Source organism: Planococcus citri, chromosome 2, assembly GCF_950023065.1.
Source record: "Planococcus citri chromosome 2, ihPlaCitr1.1, whole genome shotgun sequence".
Lineage (NCBI taxonomy): Eukaryota > Metazoa > Arthropoda > Insecta > Hemiptera > Pseudococcidae > Planococcus > Planococcus citri.
Genome location: NC_088678.1, coordinates 30,583,297 through 30,596,013, shown reverse-complemented (window position 1 = coordinate 30,596,013; position 12,717 = coordinate 30,583,297). Strand labels below are relative to the sequence as shown.

General features: G+C 33.9%; 1 protein-coding gene and 1 long non-coding RNA gene across 3 annotated transcripts in view; one reads left to right on the top strand and one right to left on the bottom strand.

Moving 5' to 3' along the window:
* Window positions 1-372: 372 nt before the first annotated feature.
* Window positions 373-2,896, top strand: LOC135835381 (uncharacterized). Its single transcript, XR_010556873.1, has 3 exons — window positions 373-557; window positions 708-758; window positions 2,745-2,896. It is a non-coding gene; the product is annotated as an uncharacterized LOC135835381 (long non-coding RNA).
* Window positions 2,897-3,073: 177 nt separating this feature from the next.
* Window positions 3,074-12,717, bottom strand: part of LOC135835380 (uncharacterized) — a 39,065-nt gene continuing 29,421 nt past the window's right edge. The window contains exons 2-18 of one of the 2 annotated variants that reach the window (XM_065349615.1): window positions 12,418-12,553; window positions 12,129-12,324; window positions 10,527-10,866; window positions 10,306-10,409; window positions 9,496-9,626; window positions 8,932-9,201; window positions 8,614-8,833; window positions 8,372-8,524; window positions 7,700-8,237; window positions 7,429-7,499; window positions 7,049-7,349; window positions 6,643-6,960; window positions 6,206-6,567; window positions 5,745-5,985; window positions 5,460-5,670; window positions 4,912-5,047; window positions 3,074-4,238 (exon numbers count right to left, since the gene is read on the bottom strand). In XM_065349615.1, the coding sequence (XP_065205687.1) occupies window positions 4,008-4,238; window positions 4,912-5,047; window positions 5,460-5,670; window positions 5,745-5,985; window positions 6,206-6,567; window positions 6,643-6,960; window positions 7,049-7,349; window positions 7,429-7,499; window positions 7,700-8,237; window positions 8,372-8,524; window positions 8,614-8,833; window positions 8,932-9,201; window positions 9,496-9,626; window positions 10,306-10,409; window positions 10,527-10,866; window positions 12,129-12,324; window positions 12,418-12,553 (3,959 nt within the window). In that variant the 3' untranslated portion in view covers window positions 3,074-4,007. Of the gene's footprint in view, window positions 4,239-4,911; window positions 5,229-5,459; window positions 5,671-5,744; window positions 5,986-6,205; window positions 6,568-6,642; window positions 6,961-7,048; window positions 7,350-7,428; window positions 7,500-7,699; window positions 8,238-8,371; window positions 8,525-8,613; window positions 8,834-8,931; window positions 9,202-9,495; window positions 9,627-10,305; window positions 10,410-10,526; window positions 10,867-12,128; window positions 12,325-12,417; window positions 12,554-12,717 lie in introns of those variants that run through there. The other variant, XM_065349616.1, reaches the window with a different exon arrangement.

The window sequence follows — 12,717 nt, the reverse complement described above, 5'->3', positions numbered from 1 at the left end:
TTTTTTTAATTTGGATATTAGGTATTAGGTTTACAATTTAACATCTTCACTTGCAAATTGAAATAATTTACAAATGTATCAAAATTTTCCTATTTGGAGGGGGGGGGGGGATTTTAAAAGTTGAAACTGTGAAATTCGACCCACCGCGAGCAAAACTGATTTTTACAAATTTCAAATTCCAAATTACGTTGCAAAAAATTACTCATAAATTTCATCATCTCGAAAGAAAATCTACCCAAATTCCAAACAGCTGTTACTGAAAAAAAACCTGTAGTCACCATGGCTCAACATAAATTCGAGACGCGTGGAAAGATCGATACAGAAGGCGAGACGTGCGCTACGGTTTCCCCACTTTCGACATAGTCATACCAGTACCTAGTATCTGCATTTCCACCTTATAAATACTTTCAGCTCTGGCCATCAATTCGTATTTGAACGCTTTTTACTAGTAATTTGAGTCAAGTGGTACTCCGCGTTTAAAATTTTTATATTCGTTGTATTTGAATAACTTCAAATTTTCTTAATCAAAATGCCTGACCCGTGTTGTGGAGGAAAAGGTGAGTTCAAAAATTAATTTTTGATTTTCCCGATCAATTTTTAGGAAATTTTATAGGTCTTCAAATTGTTCTTTTGCTGGAAGTTTTTTTCTTTTGAAAATCTTAATTAGGTAATTCGTTTTTTAATTCGATGTTTTTTGTTTTGTTTAGGATCGAGCTCGACCTCTTGCCAATGTGGAAGCGACTGTAAATGTACCTCGGGTAAGTTTTTCATTTTTTAATTACCTATCACAATTTGCATTTCGAAGTTCTTTTTTTTTAAATCAATATTTAAGACTCAGTTTTATAAAATGGTAAAAATACGTACCAAATATCAAATTTTTTAAAATTTCTGGCAAAATTAGCTCAAGATATTTGTTATTGCGTCATACTAGTGGAATCTGTTCGAGGGATCGAGTTAGAATAATTATTCGTTTTAAGTACTTAAATTTCGTTAGGAAATGATATTATTACTGTATAGATTCCTTTTCTCCAATCATGCAAAGAATACAATAGGTGAAGGGGGGAGGGGGTGTGGTGAAAGACGAAGTTGGAAATTGACCATAGGATGATGCAAGAGAAAAACGTCTAAAAATTCGAAATTGTTACATCTGTCCCTATAAGTTACTTTCCTTAAAGTTAAATTTCTACAATTTTTTTGGGTGTGTTGAACATGACCAAAAAGTTTGAAAAACCTTGACGTTTCAATGACATTTTATCAAAATTAATAATCGAAAAATTTTCTTTAAAATGCTCCATTTGTAATTCACGTGGGATGAGTTTGCCTATTTCTCGAATTTTCAAGCTTTTAATACGCATGTGCCAATCAAAGTTCAAGAGCAAAGTGATAAAGTACGCGTTTGAATGTTTCCAAGTTTTTCCATGCAGTGAGTTTTAAAAGGCTGATACGTAGAATATCGAGCTACATACCTGACCTTATGATTTCCGAGATAAAAATGTTTTTTCATAGTCATGGTACCCGAAAGGACAGTCTATTATTAACTACGAATCATTTTTCAATTCAATAATGTATCTCTTTCTCCGTCAAAAAATTGAAAATATTTTGAAAAAAAATCGTACAATGTGAACTCGAGAAATTGTACATATCTACAATCTCTGATCTGATTTTGTTTACAATATCTGAATAGCCTACATCATTTTTCATAATATCTTCAGGTTTTTAGTGATTTTTCAACACGCTAAATTCCTTGACTTTTAGTGAATTTTTGGGCAAATTTCTCTGCCTCGTTTCATCATAGTTTTTCTTCTTAGCCAACATTAAAAATCTGTACTTCCTCTCGAGTTCACCGATTTTTGTCTTTTTTCATTTTTTTGGGAAGCTTTAAGATTTTCAAAAAAAAAAAAAGATCAAACCTTGTAAAATCGGTTTATCCTCAACCTAACCATTTTTCAGAATTTTTTTCATCAAGCATCCAGCTTTCGAATCAAAATTTCACCACTTTGATTTTTTCTATACAAATTCAAAAACGATGGAACATATTACTCGTAGTTGAAAATTATGAAATTCAAGATATTTTACGGTATAGGTAATTTTTGTCGGTTCCAACACACATGTCAATGTGAATTTCGACGCAAAGTTATCGTCAGAGTAAATGCCTAGAATTTAATTTCCACTAGAATTCTATCCTCCCTACCGCCAACATTATTAATTTTTGCAAATGATTAATGTGCTTTTCTAAGCACACCATACAAGTTGATATCGATTCACTTTGCAAAAAATGAAGTAAGAGGGGGAAAAAGGGGGCTCTTTAGCAACATTTTTCATCTTTTTTGCTTAACAAAAACACACCTGCTCGGTTGAAATTACAGACTTCGTTTCAAGGTCACGTTTTCGAGCCATTAATTTTGCAAGAATTAAATTTTCGATTTTCTCTCATAGGTACTGAATAGGTAGGTACCACATGTGACGTAACCTAATAATAAATTCTTTTCAGTTTTCATACTCGGTATTATAAATTTTTTTGACAATCTATTATATAAGAAGCATCAATCAGCATGTGGTCTTCAAATTTTCAACCCGATAATCCGTTTAAAATTTAGCTGTAGAGTGTAGACAATTGAAAGTTGTTTTTCTGTAATAGGTACTTCTATGTACCTATCCCAATAATAATAGACATGGTTTCCAAACTTGTTATCTTAGGTACGTAATTTTAAATAAAAATGAGTAATGATTTTTTTCTTTCGCAGGATCCGGATGCGGATGCAAGGGAGGTAAATGCTGCAAGTAGGAAGGAGTCCTCAACATGTATACAAGTTCGCTTGAAAATTCGTAAACAAGATGGAACTCAATAAAATGAGGAAACATATTATGTCGTAATAAATATTTTTAACTTGTAAAATCATTTTTTTATTTTTGATATACTTTCTTCAAGTCGATAAAATGTCATACGAGCAAACGATTCTCGTTCTGAAATGAAAATTGCTGATTCGTAATATTCTATTTTCGCCAAAAATGCAAAAAATTCGCATTTTTATACGTTCAAGTCATGTTTTCATCGATTAATAGACAACACGTCTCAAATTAAACTCAACATTTATTTAATAAAAGTGAACATATTTAGCCTAACGAAAGAAAAAAAAATACTAAAATGCTTTTTAAATAAGGGGGAAAAATAAATAAAAAAGATATCACATTTTATGGCAAACAAAGCGAAACAATAATTAAAACTTAATCAATATTACAGCGAAAGTTGCTATATAAACTCTCAGGTAACTTGAAAAGTAACCATGTTTACAAATGAAATTTTTCAAACTCCTTTAAAATAATTTTTTTTTTCAAATACAATCGCGTAAAAAAGAAATCAAAATTTTTAAGCGCAATATTTTTCCAATTTATAATTTTTTACTTCAACTTAAATATTAAAGTAAGTAAATCGAAACGAAAATCTTGACTAGCATATCGTTCAAATTTCTCGTTTCAGTCGCAGAAAAAAATTCTCAAAAATACTGGAATGCGTCAACATACCATCTTAATTCATGTCAAAAAAAAAAAAATTAAACTTCAGTTAACTCGTTCGAGACATCATATGCCCTTAGGATTCATCACAAATCATATCACAACATCAAAAAAATACCCTCGAAACTTATATCTACATACGTAATTCTGCGAGTAAATATAATCGTTCCAAGCGTATTATACATTCGGTTATCTTTTCTTTTCTTTTTTTAAAAGCTTAAAATACTCTCTAACTTATGCACATACCTACTCATAGGCATGGATCATTTTTATCTTCTTACGAACGTACAAAGCCATAAAATGTTTTAAAACATTGAACATTTATATAACGATGAAGCTATTAAAATAAATATTTTATAAAAAGCGTATAGAGGAGATATCGAAAAATAGGTAGGTATAAAACTAGACGAATTTTTCTTAAGCGATACGAAATTATAAATTACTAAGTATATAAGTTTATAGGTATAATTCAGTCTATGTACTGAAAAAAAATTTCAACAAGTGTTCGGCTCGTCTTCTTCTGTATCCGAACTGACACAATAATTGGAGTCGGATTCATCGCTGTGAGTTTGTTTTTTGTTATTTTTCTTAAAAGTGGAACTGTTCTCTTCCGTGCCGACGTTTTTAAAACTGATCAATGGCTGAAGAGCTGATTTCAAATTGGTGAACAGTTTGGGGTTCAACATTTCTTGCTGGGCTAGTAATTGCTTGGTGCGGTGTCTTTCCTGTAAATGGAGCTTGTTTAGTTGCATAATCTTGTATATTTAGGAGTGTACGATGAATTGGTGGTTCTATAGTAGGATATTTTGTACGGAGGATGGTTAATCAAGCAAATGGCGCAGGTGCATAGAGTAAAATGTGTTAGCATTTTATTACCCGACGAAAATTATTAAATGATTTGTTCGAAGCTAAATTATAAAGTAGGTAATGAAACTATAAATACAAAAAAAAAAATGCATCTTTTAGGAAAAAATATGAATAAAAGTTCAAAAGCAACCAATCCTATTTTATAATAGCTGATCACAATCACAAATTAGCAACTAGACTTACATTTCAAATGAAACGAAAATGAAAATATGTACTTACCTGATCAAGAAAAAAAAATAAGCAAAAGGTAAACATAAATCAATAACACAGGAAATACTAACGAGACACAGACAAATACAAAACAAAACACAACCCGTTAAAAAATGAATAAAAATGAAAAAAACAGCCCAAACAATATCTCAAAACACATTACGCTATCCCATGAAAATCTTCCATTCACCAAGATAGGTGCTAATTACAATGTAATAATGTTGTTAATTAGTACGCTAAGCCAAAAAAGCAGCATGAGTTTCCTCCAATATCCGAAGGTCAAGACCATGGTAAGGTGAAAAAAATCAAAAAACAACTCACCAAGCTGGCTTTCGGTGTCTCAAAATATACCTGGCAATTTTCAGCAATCACAGGTAATTTACGATTCTCAGCAAATTGTCTCAGATGTTTTTCTCGAACATAAATAAACGGACGAATGACTCTTAGATCGCGTTCTCTATACATATTTAGAAAAAAAAACAATACACCGTTTAAATTAAACAAGAAACGTCTACAAAGTGAACATCATTTTAGTGCATAGTTCACGATGTCCAATTCAGATGATCGAACAATTCCCAAAAAAACCTCCGATTGCCAAACAGCTCTCGTTTTCTAGTTCCACTTTTGTGTTTTCATTCCTAAAAAGTTATATGGCTATTAACACCATACCACTTTATGATCTGGCAAATTACTCGATAAATGAAAAATAATGAAAAAAAACAACCCTTCTGAATTTATACTTAGGTAGGTAATTATTTTCAAACTGGTTTTGTTTTAGATTCGGCTTAGGAAAGCGATTACAATTGCGCGGTCACACACACGTAAATTATATAAGTAGGTAAATAATGATTCGGTGTAATTTATCTCACCTGATATAATAATGAGCTTTCATCGATTTCAATCTACCGTCGTGAAATGTGGACATTAACAGACTCTCGGCTGAATCATCCAGATGTTGTCCTAAAGCTAACACGTTATAGTTATTTTCTCGAGCAGCTTTATACAAGTGACTTCTTTTCAAACGGTTGCAAAATCCGCATAACGAGGTGCATTTCGTTTCATCCAAATTCTCCAACAATTCTGTGAGAAAAAGGAGTCATGAGAACACAAAATAGAGAATAAACGCATAATTCAGCTTTAATGTTGATCCTTACTGTGTTCCTCGTAGAGATAATGAACTCCTAGAGCATGCATATAGGGTATTAAAGGGCGAGGATCATATGCAGGACTTCCAGGATCAACAGTGACAGCTCCGAATGTAAAAGTAACGCCGTATGATTGCGAATAATACTGATATTGGTGTAAAGTATGTAATAACGATAACGAATCTTTGCCACCGGATAAACAAATCAGGATACGGTCGCCTTCTCTTATCATGTCGAATTCTCTGATGGCCTAGAATAATAAAATTATGACACATTAAGTTGAAAAATTCTTAATTTTTTATGCCTGACTTAATTTTTAAAATCTATGCATTTCGTACTCATTCTTAAAAATACGAATTTTCTCCAAACGGGGGAAACAGAAAAGGGGGTCAATTTTCACTCCTATCTCGTTACCATAAAATAACACTATCAAAATCTCGACTTAAGATAACCAATAATATTATACACACCTCTACAGTAGGTTTCCAAACAGTTTTCGGCGGGCAATGCCATTTAGGCTGAAGAGCAACACTTTCGAAGCTTCTCTTACGCTGATCTATGCAAAAAGGTTTCTCTTTCTTTTCCTCTTCTTCGTTATTTTCGATTTTCAATTCAATTTCAGCTTCTTTAATATATTCTTTGACATCAGGAGACGATCTGGATTCGCGAGCGATAACTGAAATCTTACGTTTGGATACTTTGGAGGGAGATTCTTTGGGGCAAACTTCAGCGACGCCGCTGTCACTGGAACTGTCACTTTTAGTGAGTGATTTGGTCTCTTCGGATTGAGCATCGCTGTTATTATTTTTGATTACTTTCATTTCTTCGAGAGCTGCAGGAAAATCAAAATGATAAATTAATCAGAAAAAAATTCGATGAAAAAATGGTTTGAGATAAAAATGCATACCGTCAGTTTTGCAGCTTTTATAACTGCCTTCGTTTTGAGAATGACTATCGTCGCTATCTTCCCATTCTTCTTGTAAAGTCACCGATACGGTTCGATTTCTGGAATTGGAGGAGTCGAAACCGCTATAGGTGTTTTTATCGTTAACTGAGGGCGAGATTATTTCATCGACAGCGTTCACCATTTCGCGTAACTCGGATTTCATTTCTGTGACCATTTCAGAGGTGAGTTCAGCCAAGTAAACGGCTACTTGATCGCTCATGTCGGCTGTGGTTTCGGGGCATGATTTACCTTCTTGGCTGTATAATCTTTTTCGCAATCCTATACAATTAAAATAGGTGATTGAAAATTTTATTCGAAGAAACTATCTTATCTCTCAAGTCGAAGTATAAAATTTTAATTTTTTTACCAGCACTATTGGGTCGACTGTTTTCCATACCATAGTTGAACATTGGCTGATTACAATACGTTGCACTATCGCTATAACTATGAACAGGTTTCGTATAATGATTTGTAGTGGCAGGTTTAATTAACATAGGAATCGAGCTAGTTCTTCGGAAATCTGTATTGAATCGTTTATCGTAGGACATCCCGTTCACGTCTAAATTTTCCATACTTTCTGACAATACGTTATCTACAGTGTTGATTACTTCCCTGATTTCAGTCTTTATTTCAGAAGCTAATTCTTCGGTTACTCCTTTTACATAGGCCTGGGGAAGAAAATTTAGATTAAATTCTAGATTATTAACCATCTTATTATTCTATAGCCTTGCTAATGCGAAAATCTACCTTTATATTTTCATTTTCAGTAGTAGGAAACAGCGTTGTAATACCCATATCGCTAAAATCGCTGAAATCAGCTGAAATATGACCATATGCAAAAGTCAAGTATTCATTATTCTGGTTAAATCAACTGGATACTTTAATCGTAGTTTACAGCCTTCAATTTGAGAATCTAGTAGCCCAAACTACACAAATGTGATCATCAGGTTGCAGCATTATCTCAGGAAGGCGTTAAACTACGATCAAAGTGCCTCATATAAAAAAGAACGTATCTCACCTTTGGATACAGATTCGGCATCGCTAATATCAGTCTGACTACCACATGAACAATGCCCATTTATTTCAACGGACGATAGCAGTCTATTAGGAGGCGAGGCTGAATTCGATTCCAAACTATAACATCTAGTTCTCGACATAGGAGACGCTTCTCTATTAATTTTAGAATGAAAAGGCGACAAGCAGCCGCAATCAGAGCACGATTTTTCAGCAAAGAAGCTCGAACTTCTCTTCAGAGGAGATGAATCGAAGGAAGTCAGACTGTTGTGTCTGGTGTAGTATGAATTCGAACCGAAGTCTAATGAGGGAGAAATACTGCAGGGTACCAAAGGTGTCGCCGAATCTGTGGAGTCTTCGCTAATACTGTTGTTACGAGTACCGCAGTACTCTCCGGGTGAAAAAGGAACCTTGGTTTTGACATTTTGGCAGTTTCCGAGTAACAGATCTTGAGCTTCGCTGGGTAACATGAACCATCGAAGTTCGTCTGCTTTTTCGTCGAACATTACTCGTTGATCGACTAAGGGATAGCGATGAGCCATCTGCAAAATACGTCAATTTATTTAATACATGTTATAGTGCCTGTTCAAAATTACATAGTTCGTTTGCATAAACAATTATCAGAATATCGAAGGGGGCCAACTTATTGACACCTTGAGATATGACTGAAACGTACTTTTCTAGCTTTGTTGAATATATTTCTAGCCATATGCAAGCAATCAGAGGGATCTTGAGGAAATGGACTCTGTCCTGAGATTTTCCTCTCGTTGGCAGTCATTTTTCCATCAATAAATCGCACCGAATTTAACCATTTACGTTCTCGGAACACCTACAACACGAAACGGTTAATAAATCGGCACATCATTCTAAAGTATTTTATGACATGGATACCATAAAATTTATATCACTCGATCTTACCAAATTAGTGCGATGTTTCCATTCGCCCATTTCCGGATATAAGACGTACTGCGGTAATAATTTCCATCCTTCGGTGGCAACCATTTTCACAGCTTCTAATACAAACGTGACTTCCGCATCAGACATGAAATATGGCAGCGAAATCCTCGTAAATCCAGGTCTTAACATTTCGAAACAAGAGTGCTGTTCTTCTGGACTTTGAACACGATTCTTATTCGTTCTATAAAAAATTCAATTTAAAAAATCATATACAGAAATATCGGAGGAAAGATAGAGAGAAGGAAGAAGATGAAACAGAGATCATCACATCCTACTTACTCGTCTTCGGATAAAACCTCTTCGTAGGCGCTGGCTAGTTTATCGTCAATACCTAGTAAATCGTGAGCATAGGGTCCAGCACAGGCACACCCTCCTCTGGCTTGTATTCCGAACACGTCGTTTAAAACGGAGCAGATGAAATTATGATGAAGGAAAACTCCGCGTGGGTGTCTGACTACGAATGAAAATATCGGTAACCTTTTCACCGAGCGAGATCCATTACCGAGTAATATTATTTCTGGAATTGTTCTGAGGAATGAGAGCACAGTCCTGTAAATAAAAACCAATTTTATCAATTTACTCGCGATAAGTTATTTTTCTCCAAAAAAAAAAACTTATAACAATAGACTTCGATTATTCGAGAAAAATTTCTAAAAGGTTTAAATTGAAAAATAATAATATAAGAAAATCTTGAGTCAAATCAAGCAAGATGAAGCCAGGTAATTGCAGAAAAAGGAATACCTATCGTGCATCTAAAGCAGAAGAAACATTTTGAAAAGAATTTCAAGATGAATATTTCGGCTTCGTTCGCATTAATAAGATTTCAGGAAAAATTCAACTCACTTGGTGATTTTCTGTTCTCTTAACATGATATTCGGCGGTCCTAAAGTTTGTTTTAAATGCACCGCAAGTCCCATTCTAATCGAATCAACAATCGATCCGGTGTTACCGCTTTCTTCACGTACTTCTATATTCTGCAAAAAAACGAATGAATTTTCTAGAATTGATCATCAAAACAAACGAAATTAAAAAAATTTAATTTATTATCTTTCTACGTCCCTTTCACTATAAGAAATGAAAAACTAAAAATTTTACCTAAATAAAATAGGTACCTACTGTATTAAAAAATATGAATAAAGAACTATTTAAAGAGAAGTTCACTTCAAAACTGATCTCGAAATCCAAAAGAAAAATTTATGGACTTTTTTATCACATTTTTAAATTTTTCGTGACATTAAATCACAAATTTTCTTGAAAATTTCGTCAATACTACATAAGTTGAAATTTTTTTTGAATGTTTGATAGTTTCAGTAGTTTTTTTTTCAAAATTATGTGTATTAACGATTTTTGCTCTAATATTCAGCACCTTTCAATAATTTTGAAGCCCTAAAATGGAAGAAGTAAAAAAAAACCCTTTTTTTACTTTCAATCAACGTCAGTTGTGGGAGGAGGAGCGGGAGAGTAACGAGTTCTTGAAATTTTTAATGAAAAAAGACAAAAGCAGAAGTTCTCGAGGATTAAAAATAATCAAATTGCCATACAATGACCCATTCAATTCTAATTTTTCAGGTATAAATACAAATAATTTTACAAGGGGGTAACCTTATTTCCTTCGACTTGATTTACGTAACTATACAAAGTAAAATAAAATACCTGAAAATATCTCTGATTTTCCTTCGAGTTTATCAACACAGCTCCATCAGCACTTCTATCGAGCATCTCACTTTTAAATAATTGTTTTTTAGCGACCAGTACCCCTATAGAAAAATAATTCCATTAAAAAAAATGTCACAAAAAAATAAGCTGCGTGTAAAAAATACACGCGTAAAAATAAAAATTCTCTAAAGAATCATTTTTCACGTCATTTCACTCACCAGGAGTCTGCACCCCGCCGACGAATTTATGGCCGGAAAAAAATATCGCATCTTTATGAACTCCTTTATCATTACCAGGAAGCAAGGGATTCATATCTAAAGGTACATAAGGAGCAGCCGTAGCGTAATCCCAAAATGATAATGCTCCATATTGATGTAATAAAACAGTCGTGGCAATATCGTCGGCCAAAATGCCTGTAATATTAGATGTGGCCGAAAAACACCCGATAAATTGTACGTGCGAGTTTCCATTGAGCAATAATTGTTTCTCTTTCTGAAGTTTATTTTCTAAATCGATGAGATCCAAGAATCCTTCTTTAGTTTCAGCTATTCTAATTACCTGTAAACATAACAAATAGGTATAGTCGTATTTAGATTACGTGGAATTGTGTATAAGGAATGCACGTGTGACGTTGTTTATTTGCAACGCTGCGTAACGAATTTGGCACCTGAGCTTGGGGAATACGCTCCATTAACCTAACCTAATTTACCTATTTTAAAAAATGCGATTTTTTTCTCTACATCTTCGACATGTACAATTGTACAAAGAGTGATATGAAACATTCGTTTTTAATCCACCATCGAACACGCGGCAGACACCCACATTCTCGACATCGTGGTGCTGCCTATCTGCCTGTGTAAATTAACTCGAGCGTATGGTAATTCATAATGACATTTATTTTTAAAATTAACGCCCGTTTGTAAATTCGTCCATCCATTTTGATAGGTAATAAATTAACCGATATTATGTTTTCTCGAGCACGTGTTACCTTTAGACATTCTGATCGGAAAATTCATTAAAATTTTTTCAATAAGGTCTTAATGAAAATGACGTTATAGGAATTTATTCGACGGGCAGAAAAAATTGGTAGGTAGGTACCTATTTCTGCGACGTCATTGAAGGGCAAACCAGAGGTAAACATTTTCTCGTTATTTCTCTTCGGTTGAGCTATCTTTTACACGAATAATCCGTTAAAAACATCGTAATTTATCGGTTCATTAAAGCCTTAACATGTACAACATTCGGCGTGAAAAACATCGTGATTTATTGTCTGACGTCGTCGTCGTATGAAAGGATAATGTGGAGCATATGGGCACTGGATAGTATAATTGTTTCGAATTCAAAAACATAAAAGCTATTTACTTAAAAACCCCAAGATTTTATTTGTTTCGAGATACACATCGAATTTTATATTTCCCCTCTTTCCAACCCCCGTCCTTGAATGGAGATTTACCAACAAAGGGATGCTCAAAATTTACTGTCTGTGTCAGGCATTGACCTCGAATGAGCTTAAATGAATCTCTAGCGATAGAAGTAGGTACAAAAAATCTACAGGACTCTAACTTTTTTTTTTTCAAATGAAATTTTAATCGAGTCAATCTATTCAAAACTGAGAGAAATATGAGAGGATTTCAAAAAACTACATTTCGAAATCCAGAGACCAGCTTTGATGTCCCTCCTAGTCTCTCCCTTACATAAAAATAAAAGGTGACTTAACCTATAGTTGAGGGGCATTTTCAAAAAATTTGGCGAAGTCATAACTCAATTCTGAAGCATCCTTAAGAATTCATTTCCTTGACCAATCTTTTAGGATTACTCACCTTAGCACCTATTTCTCTCCACGGTAGTAGAACCGAATGATGTTCGTTCGATCCGACAAAAACTACCGGAGCTCTTTCTAAATCTAAAGCGTGAATGAGCTTTTGCAAAGCATCCGTGCAACCATTACCGGCGAATACAACAGCATCACTTTCGGAAGCGTGGACCGCACTTCTAATAATATCTCTAGCTTCTTGTCTGCACACATTAAAAAAATTTAGCATCAGAAGTGCTTCATCAAGCATTATAAATAATTAATCAGATACATGCTAAATCAATTTTTTTCTCTACCTGTATAGACTAGATTGTAACGCGGTAACATTCGAGGACGTATGTGTATTTGCGTACAAAGGTAACACTTCCTTCAAAATATAATCTTCGATAAAATGCAACGATCTCCCAGAAGCCGTATAATCGCAGTATACCACTGAAAAAAAAAACGAATAAAAACGAGGTTAGTCTACAATAAAAAAAAAAACAACTTTCACCAAAATGAACTGAAAAAATTTATTTGGTATGATTAGGTAGGTATATTGATTAAGAGACCAATCTTGTTACAATGAACTTCGAAGGTTTCCTATGAAAAGTGCA